General features: G+C 43.4%; 1 protein-coding gene across 5 annotated transcripts in view; it reads left to right on the forward strand.

Annotated features, from left to right (window-relative positions):
- LOC115190616 (doublecortin domain-containing protein 2) overlaps positions 1-12,851 on the forward strand; it is a 46,908-nt gene extending 34,057 nt beyond the window's left edge. For 2 of the 5 annotated variants that reach the window (XM_029748788.1, XM_029748789.1), the window contains exons 8-9: positions 11,383-11,753; positions 11,969-12,851. In XM_029748788.1, the coding sequence (XP_029604648.1) occupies positions 11,383-11,753; positions 11,969-12,694 (1,097 nt within the window). In that variant the 3' untranslated portion in view covers positions 12,695-12,851. The remainder of the gene's footprint in view (positions 1-11,382; positions 11,754-11,968) is intronic. The other 3 variants (XM_029748790.1, XM_029748791.1, XM_029748792.1) reach the window with 3 other exon arrangements.
- The last annotated feature ends 286 nt before the right edge of the window (positions 12,852-13,137 follow it).

Raw genomic sequence — 13,137 nt, forward strand, 5'->3', positions numbered from 1 at the left:
GGGAAAAGGGAGAGAGGGACGAGAGGAGAAGAAGAGAGGAGAGGTGGGAGAGGTGGGAGAGAGGGCCCCCTACATAGAGGAGGAGAGGGGAGGAGATGAGTGGGGAGAGGAGAGGAGAGAGGAGGGAGAGAGAGCCCCCTACAGAGAGGACGAGGGGAGGGAGAGAGCCCCCTACAGAGAGGACGAGGGGAGGGAGAGAGGAGGGAGAGAGGGCCCCCTACAGAGAGGAGAGAGGAGAGAGGAGGGAGAGAGAGCCCCCTACAGAGAGGAGGAGAGGGGAGGGAGAGAGGAGGGAGAGAGGGCCCCCTACAGAGAGGAGAGAGGAGAGGAGAGAGGAGGGAGAGAGAGCCCCCTACAGAGAGGAGGAGAGGGGAGGAGATGAGAGGGGAGGGAGAGGAGAGAGGAGGGAGAGAGAGCCCCCTACAGAGAGGACGAGGGGAGAGAGAGAGCCCCCTACAGAGAGGACGAGGGGAGGGAGAGAGGAGGGAGAGAGGGCCCCCTACAGAGAGGAGGAGAGGGGAGGAGATGAGTGGGGAGAGGAGAGGAGGGAGAGAGAGCCCCCTACAGAGAGGAGAGAGGAGGGAGAGAGAGCCCCCTACAGAGAGGAGAGAGGAGAGGAGGGAGAGAGAGCCCCCTACAGAGAGGACGAGGGGAGAGAGAGAGCCCCCTACAGAGAGGACGAGAGGAGGGAGAGAGGAGGGAGAGAGAGCCCCCTACAGAGAGGACGAGAGGAGGGAGAGAGGAGGGAGAGAGGCCCTGCCATGGTAATTACCTCTCTGGGATAATCCCTCCAAGCCAGAGCCAGGCCCCTCCATACACTGTTGGATTATTTAACCCCCCCCCCCGCTGCTGCTCCAAAACTGGTGCTCTGGAGAAGGAGTGTGGCGTCAGACTGATTATCTCTCTGGCGGTGTCTCAAATGACTCTATGTAGTGCACTACTTTTGACCAGGGCCTATAGGACTCTGGTGAAAAGTAGTGCACTTTATAGGGAGTAGTGTGCGATTTGGGATATACTCGCTCTTTCTCTCTCTGCATCCTTCCTCGTACATGCATGAACAACATCCTCCTCAAACACAGGGGACATTTTGATTGGTTAAGTCCTCCCCCCACACACACACACCACCTCTCTCCTGAGTGCAGTTAATACTTGTCAGAAAAGGCAAATGGCTGTCTTTAAAAACGATAAGCACTGCTCCACAGCTATGGTGAAAATACACCACAGTGAGTACGGTTACATGCACACTATAATACCATTATTGTGGATAGTCAGATGAAGATAATAGTTGGATTAAAAACGTTTACATGCTTATTAGCAAGAAGAACGATTTCCCTAATAATCCTGTTTACATGGACACACCTGAAATCTGACTGGACTATGATAAATGCATCACATCGCCAATCAAAATAGACATTGTAGCACGGCGACCATGTTTATTTTATTGTTTGTATGTGAAAACTACTTCTTAAGATGCATACTTTTCAGTTGTTTATGAACTCACTTCACTGGTACTAAAGAGGGAGGCTCACTCGGCTGGTGCTACCACGTGCTGGAGCTCGGATTTTAACAATTAACAATTTAACAATTCAAAAGGATGTTCAGGAAACCAGGTGTTAACATGTCCTAACAATTCAAAAGGATGTTCAGGAAACCAGGTGTTAACATGTCCTAACAATTCAAAAGGATGTTCAGGAAACCAGGTGTTAACATGTCCTAACAATTCAAAAGGATGTTCAGGAAACCAGGTGTTAACATGTCCTAACAATTCAAAAGGATGTTCAGGAAACCAGGTGTTAACATGTCCAAACAATTCAAAAGGATGTTCAGGAAACCAGGTGTTAACATGTCCTAACAATTCAAAAGGATGTTCAGGAAACCAGGTGTTTTAATCGGCGTATGTTTACATCTGATTTTGACCTGACGCCGATTTAAGATAGGCGGAGTAAGGTGTTTACATGACTAATGTATAATCTGCCTACTGTCGTCATCAGTTAAATATCTAGTTAGTAGTGTTCATTAGTGTAAACGTACAGATTGTAGCCCCATTCCAGAGTTGTCCAGATTTTTATTTTATTTAACTAGGCAGGTCAGTTAAGAACAAATTTTAATTTACAAAGACGGCCGAGGAACAGTGGGTTAACTGCCTTGTTCAGGGTCAGAACGACCAATATTTTTTTTTACCTTGTCAGCTCGGGGATTCAATCTAGCAACCTTTCGGTTTCTGGCCCAACGCTCTAACCTCTAGGCTACCTGCCGCCCCGATACAGAGGGGATCAGACCCTAGGCTGTGTACCGGAGGCGTTGCTCTGTAGGGTTCTGTGCATTAGAACAACCTACATACTATTCCTCAGGAAAACAGCCTTCATCCCATTGTCTTGTTACGAATATAAACACATCTCAGTACTAGAGGCCGTCACTACAGACACCCTGGTTCGGTTTCCGGGCTGTATCACAACCTGCCGTGATTGAGTGTCCCAATGGTGCGGCTCTACAATTGGCCCGGCGTCGTCCGGGTTAAGGGAGGGTTTGGGCCTGGGTAGGACCCGGCATTGTAAAATAAGAATTTATTCTTAACTGACTTGTCTAGTTAAATAAAGGTTAAATAAAACATTTTTAAAAATGACCTTGTATTGGAACAAACACCGCTTGCGCTGAATAGAACCATGTTCAGTGGCAATGCATTTTCATGTCAACTCAATTAGCACTTTAAAACCGAAGGATATAACAACATTCCATGTTCAATGCCATTTTCACAACCACATTGTGTAGAGAATGAATAACATTAACATTCAATAGAAAAGGAATGGAAGTAGGAATGTGGTTTTTCTTTTTTGACGGGTCGAGGATGTTGGCAATGAAGTTCAGTTATTTTCTTAACTTCTGTTGTGATCAGGCTTTAACGTTAAACCATATTTCTGTGCGTTATGAAGCAGAAGAAAGTGTTCCAGGAAACTGAAAGCATTTTCTAACTGCCTCTAGCCGTAGTATCACGACAGCATACACTACAGTTTTATCAACACTGGTTGATGCTTGGTAGAACTCAACTGTTAGTCCATTATGTGTTTATACATAGTCTCTGTCCCAAATGGCATCCTATTCCCTACAAAGTGAACTACTTTCAACCTGAACTCTATGGTCAAAAGTAGTGCACTATATAGGGATTAGGGTGCCGTTTGGGACGTAGCATTGGGCAGAGTGTAGGCAGAGTTTAGTCAGACTGTACAGTAGGCAGGGTGTAGTCAGAGTGTACAGTAGGCAGAGTGTAGTCAGTGTACAGTAGGCAGAGTGTAGGCAGAGTGTACAGCAGGCAGAGTGTAGTCAGAGTGTACAGTAGGCAGAGTGTAGGCAGAGTGTAGTCAGAGTGTACAGTAGGCAGGGTGTAGTCAGAGTGTAGTCAGAGTGTAGTCAGTGTGCAGTAGGCAGAGTGTAGTCAGAGTGTACAGTAGGCAGAGTGTAGGCAGAGTGTAGTCAGTGTACAGTAGGAAGGGTGTAGGCAGAGTGTAGTCAGAGTGTAGTCAGAGTGTACAGTAGGCAGGGTGTAGTCAGAGTGTAGTCAGAGTGTACAGTAGGCAGGGTGTAGTCAGAGTGTAGTCAGAGTGTAGTCAGTGTACAGTAGACAGGGTGTAGTCAGAGTGTAGTCAGAGTGTACAGTAGGCAGAGTGTAGTCAGTGTACAGTAGGAAGGTTGTAGTCAGAGTGTAGTCAGTGTGTAGTCAGTGATTAATACAGAGACTGTTAATCCAGCCATCAGTGAGGTGAAAGACAGTTTTATAAGCAAACCACCAGATTAAAACAGCTCCGTCTCATATCATAAAAACGTAACGTCGCCTTTGATGTTTATCCCAGTCTGTGTGATAGATCTATCCATGATGCCTCCATGATGCCTCCATCCAGTCAAAAAACAATGTTAAAAACATGATGTACAAACAGACATGTCAGGTCTACATGCGTCTTTTGAATGTGTCCAGTAGCTAGCAGTCTTTGAGTTAGCTCTGCTGAGTCCCCAGTACAACAGGAGAATAGTAGCTAGCAGTCTTTGAGTTAGCTAGGCTGAGTCCCCCAGTACAACAGGAGAACAGTAGCTAGCAGTCTTTGAGTTAGCTAGGCTGAGTCCCCCAGTACAACAGGAGAATAGTAGCTAGCAGTCTTTGAGTTAGCTAGGCTGAGTCCCCCAGTACAACAGGAGAATAGTAGCTAGCAGTCTTTGAGTTAGCTAGGCTGAGTCCCCCAGTACAACAGGAGAACAGTAGCTAGCAGTCTTTGAGTTAGCTCTGCTGAGTCCCCCAGTACAACAGGAGAATAGTAGCTAGCAGTCTTTGAGTTAGCTCTGCTGAGTCCCCCAGTACAACAGGAGAACAGTAGCTAGGCTGAGTCCCCCAGTACAACAGGAGAACAGTAGCTAGCAGTCTTTGAGTTAGCTCTGCTGAGTCCCCCAGTACAAAAGGAGAATAGTAGCTAGCAGTCTTTGAGTTAGCTCTGCTGAGTCCCCCAGTACAAAAGGAGAACAGTAGCTAGCAGTCTTTGAGTTAGCTCTGCTGAGTCCCCCAGTACAACAGGAGAATAGTAGCTAGCAGTCTTTGAGTTAGCTAGGCTGAGTCCCCCAGTACAACAGGAGAACAGTAGCTAGCAGTCTTTGAGTTAGCTAGGCTGAGTCCCCCAGTACAACAGGAGAATAGTAGCTAGCAGTCTTTAAGTTAGCTCTGCTGAGTCCCCCCAGTACAACAGGAGAACAGTAGCTAGCAGTCTTTGACTTAGCTAGGCTGAGTTCCCCAGTACAACAGGAGAATAGTAGCTAGCAGTCTTTGAGTTAGCTAGGCTGAGTCCCCCAGTACAACAGGAGAAGAGTAGCTAGCAGTCTTTGAGTTAGCTCTGCTGAGTCCCCCAGTACAACAGGAGGATAGTAGCTAGCAGTCTTTGAGTTAGCTAGGCTGAGTCCCCCAGTACAACAGGAGAACAGTAGCTAGCAGTCTTTGAGTTAGCTCTGCTGAGTCCCCCAGTACAACAGGAGAATAGTAGCTAGCAGTCTTTGAGTTAGCTCTGCTGAGTCCCCCAGTACAACAGGAGAATAGTAGCTAGCAGTCTTTGAGTTAGCTCTGCTGAGTCCCCCAGTACAACAGGAGAACAGTAGCTAGCAGTCTTTGAGTTAGCTCTGCTGAGTCCCCCAGTACAACAGGAGGATAGTAGCTAGCAGTCTTTGAGTTAGCTAGGCTGAGTCCCCCAGTACAACAGGAGAACAGTAGCTAGCAGTCTTTGAGTTAGCTCTGCTGAGTCCCCCAGTACAACAGGAGAATAGTAGCTAGCAGTCTTTGAGTTAGCTCTGCTGAGTCCCCCAGTACAACAGGAGAATAGTAGCTAGCAGTCTTTGAGTTAGCTCTGCTGAGTCCCCCAGTACAACAGGAGAACAGTAGCTAGCAGTCTTTGAGTTAGCTAGGCTGAGTCCCCCAGTACAACAGGAGAACAGTAGCTAGCAGTCTTTGAGTTAGCTAGGCTGAGTCCCCCAGTACAACAGGAGAACAGTAGCTAGCAGTCTTTGAGTTAGCTAGGCTGAGTCCCCCAGTACAACAGGAGAACAGTAGCTAGCAGTCTTTGAGTTAGCTAGACTGAGTCCCCCAGTACAACAGGAGAACAGTAGCTAGCAGTCTTTGAGTTAGCTAGGCTGAGTCCCCCAGTACAACAGGAGAACAGTAGCTAGCAGTCTTTGAGTTAGCTAGGCTGAGTCCCCCAGTACAACAGGAGAATAGTAGCTAGCAGTCTTTGAGTTAGCTAGGCTGAGTCCCCCAGTACAACAGGAGAACAGTAGCTAGCAGTCTTTGAGTTAGCTAGGCTGAGTCCCCCAGTACAACAGGAGAACAGTAGCTAGCAGTCTTTGAGTTAGCTAGACTGAGTCCCCCAGTACAACAGGAGAACAGTAGCTAGCAGTCTTTGAGTTAGCTAGACTGAGTCCCCCAGTACAACAGGAGAACAGTAGCTAGCAGTCTTTGAGTTAGCTAGGCTGAGTCCCCCAGTACAACAGGAGAACAGTAGCTATCAGTCTTTGAGTTAGCTCTGCTGAGTCCCCCAGTACATCAGGAGAAACTGGAGCAGTTGAAAGGTGGACTGTGTCCCAAATGGCACCCTATTCCGTACCTAGTGCAATTCTTTCAACCAGAGCCCTATGGGCCCAGCTCAGAAGTAGTGCACTATATAGTGAATACGGTGCCATTTGTGTTGCTGTTACATGTTACAGTGAGGAGTGTCTTAGACGTTAGACAACATGTCAGACAGGAAACAGGACTTAATGTGATCCCCTTCATCTCTCCATCCCGAATGCAAAGGTTTCTGATGACCCTTTGAAGGTCGATTAGGGGATTCAGAGAATAGAGGTTAGTCTGTCACGCTGATCTGGCAACCAATGTTTTTTAGGTGACACACAGACGGCATCCCATCTACACACTGGAGGCTGGTGTCATTTTGAATCGGAGCCCGTCCCACTTTTGCTTTTTGCATGTGGCTGTGCAAGCCAATCCAAGCCAATCCATGCAAATCCAAACCAATCCAAGCCAATCCAGGCCAATCCAAGGCAATTCAAGCCAATCCAAGCAGGTCAGATGTTTTCAGGATCACAGAGAGAGTGGCCCCTGAGAGTTGAAATTACATAATATAGAGTAGTATCTAGTATTCATGTTGCCATAATACAGAGTAGTATCTGGTATTCATGTTGCCATAATACAGTGTAGTATCTAGTATTCATATAGCCATAATACAGAGTAGTATCTAGTATTCATGTTGCCATAATACAGTGTAGTATCTAGTATTCATATAGCCATTATACAGAGTAGTATCTGGTATTCATGTTGCCATAATACAGTGTAGTATCTAGTATTCATATAGCCATAATACAGAGTAGTATCTAGTATTCATATAGCCATAATACAGTGTAGTATCTAGTATTCATATAGCCATAATACAGTGTAGTATCTAGTATTCATATAGCCATTATACAGAGTAGTATCTAGTATTCATATTTCCTCCTTATGCATCAAGTCAGTACTGTAGCAGTAATGATTCTATACAGTCAGAGGTGAGGGAGGGAAGAGGTTTTAGCAGTAATGATTCTATACAGTCAGAGGTCAGGAAGTGAAGAGGTTTTAGCAGTAATGATTCTATACAGTCAGAGGTGAGGGAGTGAAGAGGTTTTAGCAGTAATGATTCTATACAGTCAGAGGTCAGGAAGTGAAGAGGTTTTAGCAGTAATGATTCTATACAGTCAGAGGTGAGGGAGTGAAGAGGTTTTAGCAGTAATGATTCTATACAGTCAGAGGTGAGGGAGTGAAGAGGTTTTAGCAGTAATGATTCTATACAGTCAGAGGTCAGGAAGTGAAGAGGTTTTAGCAGTAATGATTCTATACAGTCAGAGGTGATGAATTGAAGAGGTTTTAGCAGTAATGATTCTATACAGTCAGAGGTGAGGGAGTGAAGAGGTTTTAGCAGTAATGATTCTATACAGTCAGAGGTCAGGAAGTGAAGAGGTTTTAGCAGTAATGATTCTATACAGTCAGAGGTCAGGAAGTGAAGGGGTTTTAGTTGAACGAGACATTGGCACATTTTTTCAGAGACATTTGCATAACCATATTTCTTTCAGTTATATTTCAAATTCACTCCACTCCGCTGCACTGAAAGACAAGACACATCCAAGCAGATAGTTGAATAATTCCCTGTGGTGTCATTACCCAGTCTTGGCAGATAGTAGAATAATTCCCTGTGGTGTCATTACCCAGTCTAGGCAGATAGTAGAATAATTCCCTGTGGTGTCATTAACCAGTCTAGGCAGATAGTAGAATAATTCCCTGTGGTGTCATTACCCAGTCTAGGCAGATAGTAGAATAATTCCCTGTGGTGTCATTACCCAGTCTAGGCAGATAGTAGAATAATTCCCTGTGGTGTCATTACCCAATCTAGGCAGATAGTAGAATAATTCCCTGTGGTGTCATTACCCAGTCTAGGCAGATAGTAGAATAATTCCCTGTGGTGTCATTAACCAGTCTAGGCAGATAGTAGAATAATTCCCTGTGGTGTCATTACCCAGTCTAGGCAGATAGTAGAATAATTCCCTGTGGTGTCATTACCCAATCTAGGCAGATAGTAGAATAATTCCCTGTGGTGTCATTACCCAGTCTAGGCAGATAGTAGAATAATTCCCTGTGGTGTCATTAACCAGTCTAGGCAGATAGTAGAATAATTCCCTGTGGTGTCATTACCCAGTCTAGGCAGATAGTAGAATAATTCCATGTGGTGTCATTACCCAGTCTACTGTGTCATCCTCCCAGAGCAGAGAGAGGGAGAGAGGCAGATAGTAGAATTTACACCAAACCTGGGTTTAAATAGTATTTTAAGTTATTTAAAATACTTTAACTGGTCTTGATTGAGCTTTCTTGGCGCAATGGACCAACAGAAAAAAATCCCAAAACGTCAAACCCAACCTACTTGGCCCTACAGGCATGATAGAGGAAACGCTTGGAAGTATTTGAAAGATTTCCGATAGTATTTTAACCCATGGCTGATTCAGCCTACACCGTCTATAGTGTTGTGTTGTTGACTGTATAATGCAGATGGACGTTCAGTTGGACTTCACTGAGCCACAGGAGGCTGTAACTCTAATCTAATCCAGAAATACCCATGGCAACGTGTTGTTGGTGTGTTTTAGTTAGCGTGTTGTTACCATGTTGTGACTATGTTGATACCTGGTGTTAAGAGCAGTGTATGTTCTTCTTCTTGATTTAAAGGGATTGGACAAATCATACTAAAGCACCTGACTGGACTACATAGACTAATATACCTTAATGATCTATCTTCAGGTGTTTTCATCCGTCTTGTTTGCTACCTGGGGGTGTTAAGAGCAGTGGTTGTCTCGGTGATGTCTTCAGGTGTTTTCATCCGTCTTGTTTGCTACCTGGGGGTGTTAAGAGCAGTGGTTGTCTCGGTGATGTCTTCAGGTGTTTTCATCCGTCTTGTTTGCTACCTGAGGGTGTTAAGAGCAGTGGTTGTCTCGGTGATGTCTTCAGGTGTTTTCATCCGTCTTGTTTGTTACCTGGGGGTGTTAAGAGCAGTGGTTGTCTCGGTGATGCCTTCAGGTGTTTTCATCCGTCTTGTTTGTTACCTGGGGGTGTTAAGAGCAGTGGTTGTCTCGGTGGTTCCTTCAGGTGTTGTTAAAGGCATTAGACAAGGAAGCTAAAGTAATACCAAAGCCTAGTAAAGAAATGGAATACACTTCCTGTTTATCTCAATTAAACTGCTCTTTCAGGTGTTGTTGACTCAGCCGTCTTGTTTGGCAGAGAGATTTATTTTTGACAATTTTATAAGCACACATCGCAAAAAGACATATGCATCCTCACCCTAGTGAACCATTTTTTTTGCTATTAACTGTCAAAATATACTGAGGATTGACAGAAAGTACTATCGTAGGTTTTCCTATGAAAACCAAATTAACCCTGTAGCTCATATCATAGTGAAATACAGTGACATCAATTTACATGAGTAGCAGATAGCAGAATATTGCTCCTGTCCGGTATTCCCTGCTTTAAACAGATAATGACTTTACCAGCCCAGCCTAGCTATGTAAATTAGCCAGGGTCTGATATCTGACTATACTGAGCAGCTCTGTAGTTCAACCGTATTTCTGTTTCCCAATTCGCACCCTATTCCCTACACAGTTCACTACTTTTGATTAGAGTCCAATGGGCCCTGGTCAAAAGTAGTGCACTATGTAGGGAATAGGGTGCCGTTTGGAACGCATTCTATATCTGTCTGAGGGAAGCAGACACCAAAGTAGCTAGTCATCCAGTCATCTTCAATGCCCAGCCAAATCTAATGGATTTAATGAAGGGGAGATATATTTTTTTTAAATGTTGTATTTAATTTGATTTAGCATTTTTATGAGACACCCCCCCATTCCCCATACTAAATCACATTAAAATGTTCAGAGTTTGTAGTCGCGTTAACTCTTCTGCTTACAGTGTGTCTGTGTGGTTGGTGGGAAGGAATAGCTAGTGTTAATGAATGCAAAACATTTCCATAAAATATTCAAAGAAGACCCATTATTGCTGTGGCTGTTTCATCTTTGCTGCTAAACTTCAATCAGTTTTGCATTTGAAATGCATTAAATGCCTTTGGTAATCTAGTCTAATCTGCAAAGCAACATTTTTGTCAAACTGGTTTTATATTATTATTATTATTAAACACACCAAAAAATATGTAACACTTAATTTTATGATGGTATTTCTTTTTATTTCTCTGTTATAATTAAAATCCTTGCTCATCAAGTACTTAAAAACAAGCATGTAATTGTCTTGTTTATCAGGGCCTTTAATCTTATTGTCACGTTCGTCGTAAGAAGGAGACCAAGGTGCAGCGTGGTGAGCGTACATCTTACTTTTAATAGATGAACACAGAACAAAACAAAGAAAAATACAAAACGAACGTAAAGTTCAGGCTTCACACGTAAAGAACGTAAAGTTCAGGCTTTTTGTAGCAATACAAAAACAAGATCCAACAAAAACCCAGTGGGAAAAGGCTGCCTAAATATGATCCCCAATCAGAGACAACGAAAGACAGCTGCCTCTGATTGGGAACCATATCAGGCCAACATAGAAATATATAATCTAGAATGCCCACCTAAATCAGACCCCGACCTAACCAAATAGTGAAATATAAAGGCTCTCTACGGTCAGGGCCGGACACTTATTCTATGTACGAATCTTAAACAAATTACTCAAAAACACAGAATTAGTGTCAATGCAATTGTAAAACTGTGTGCAAATGTTATTTTTTACTGAGATAAATATATGTTAATAATGAGATAATATCTAAATATATGTTAATAATGAGATAATATCTAAATATATGTTAATAATGAGATAATATCTAAATATATGTTAATAATGAGATAATATCTAAATATATGTTAATAATGAGATAATATCTAAATACTATGTTAATAATGAGATAATATCTAAATATATGTTAATAATGAGATAATATCTAAATATATGTTAATAATGAGATAATATCTAAATATATGTTAATAATGAGATAATATCTAAATATATGTTAATAATGAGATAATATCTAAATACTATGTTAATAATGAGATAATATCTAAATATATGTTAATAATGAGATAATATCTAAATACTATGTTTTTAAAGCCACATTCCAGGGTCTTATTTCCAAATGGCAGCCCTGACACTCTGTTTGAGATCTACTCCTATGAGCTGAGGTGTATGAAGGGCTGTTTTACCATGAATAATGTTACTGTCTGTGTACTGTCTGTGTCTGTGTTAATACCATGAGGTGTCAGTGTTGTGCTACGGCTGGTTAATAGTAACACCTCCTTCCTCTGATGCAGACGGGGCGGTGCAGACTGATGAAGGCCCTTTAGAGAATGCAGACCAGTCTCCACAGAGTGACCTGTCCACTGAAGAGGTTAAACACAGCTCTCCACAGAGTGACCTGTCCACTGAAGAGGTTAAACACAGCTCTCCACAGAGTGACCTGTCCACTGAAGAGGTTAAACACACCTCTCCACAGAGTGACCTGTCCACTGAAGAGGTTAAACACAGCTCTCCACAGAGTGACCTGTCCACTGAAGAGATTAAACACACCTCTCCACAGAGTGACCTGTCCACTGAAGAGGTTAAACACAGCTCTCCACAGAGTGACCTGTCCACTGAAGAGGTTAAACACAGCTCTCCACAGAGTGACCTGTCCACTGAAGAGGTTAGACAAACCTCATACTTGCATATATTGCTTACTACTGTACATGTGTACCAAGTTTCATGCTTTTAAAAAAAAGTGTACGTTATTTTCTATATTATCGATAGCTCAAATACTATTGCAACTGTTTGAATGTTCAACATATTGTTTCTGAAAGACTTATGATCGGCTCATGATGATAGAATCATATTCATTTGCTAATGTACAATTAATTTCAGAAGCCAACAGAGGACAGTAAATCTACTGCCACAGAGGAGAGTCCAGAGGGAGAAAAAGGTGAAAAGGAGACCGCAGTAGCTGAGAACTCCACAGAGGAACAAGGTGATAACAAGGAAGAGATTACTAAGACCACAGATGAACAAGGTGATAACAAGGAAGAGATTACTAAGACCACAGAGGAACAAGGTGATAACAAGGAAGAGATTACTAAGACCACAGAGGAACAAGGTGATAACAAGGAAGAGATTACTAAGACCACAGAGGAACAAGATGATAACAAGGAAGAGATTACTAAGACCACAGAGGAACAAGGTGATAACAAGGAAGAGATTACTAAGACCACAGAGGAACAAGGTGATAACAAGGAAGAGATTACTAAAACCACAGAGGAACAAGATGATAACAAGGAAGAGATTACTAAGACCACAGAGGAACAAGATGATAACAAGGAAGAGATTACTAAGACCACAGAGGAACAAGATGATAACAAGGAAGAGATTACTAAGACCACAGAGGAACAAGGTGATAACAAGGAAGAGATTACTAAGACCACAGAGGAACAAGATGATAACAAGGAAGAGATTACTAAGACCACAGAGGAACAAGATGATAACAAGGAAGAGATTACTAAGACCACAGAGGAGGACTCTGACAATGTGGTTGGGGAGAAGAGCCTGGAGACCAAGCTACAGGGAAGTCTGGAGAACCTGGTCCTGGAGAAATGAAGGATGGAGAGGGGAAGGAGAGAGAGAGAAGGAGGAGGAGGCACCGGATAAAGCTGAGGAGGTTGGAGAAGCAGGGGATGACGGTCCATCTTCAACAGATGGAAAAGAGGAGAAAGAGAAAGTGGATAGAGGAGGATGAGATGAATCATACCATGTGGAAAAGAAAGATGAGGAGGAAGTAGACAGGGAACCTGGAACTGAGACAGATTCTGAGACAGAGGAGGGAGGAAGTAGACAAGGAACCTGGAACTGAGACAGATTCTGAGACAGAGGAGGGAGGAAGTAGACAAGGAACCTGGAACTGAGACAGATCCTGAGACAGAGGAGGGAGGAAGTAGACAGGGAACCTGGAACTGAGACAGATCCTGAGACAGAGGAGGGAGGAAGTAGACAGGGAACCTGGAACTGAGACAGATTCTGAGACAGAGGAGGGAGGAAGTAGA

Source organism: Salmo trutta, unplaced genomic scaffold (assembly GCF_901001165.1).
Source record: "Salmo trutta unplaced genomic scaffold, fSalTru1.1, whole genome shotgun sequence".
NCBI lineage: Eukaryota > Metazoa > Chordata > Actinopteri > Salmoniformes > Salmonidae > Salmo > Salmo trutta.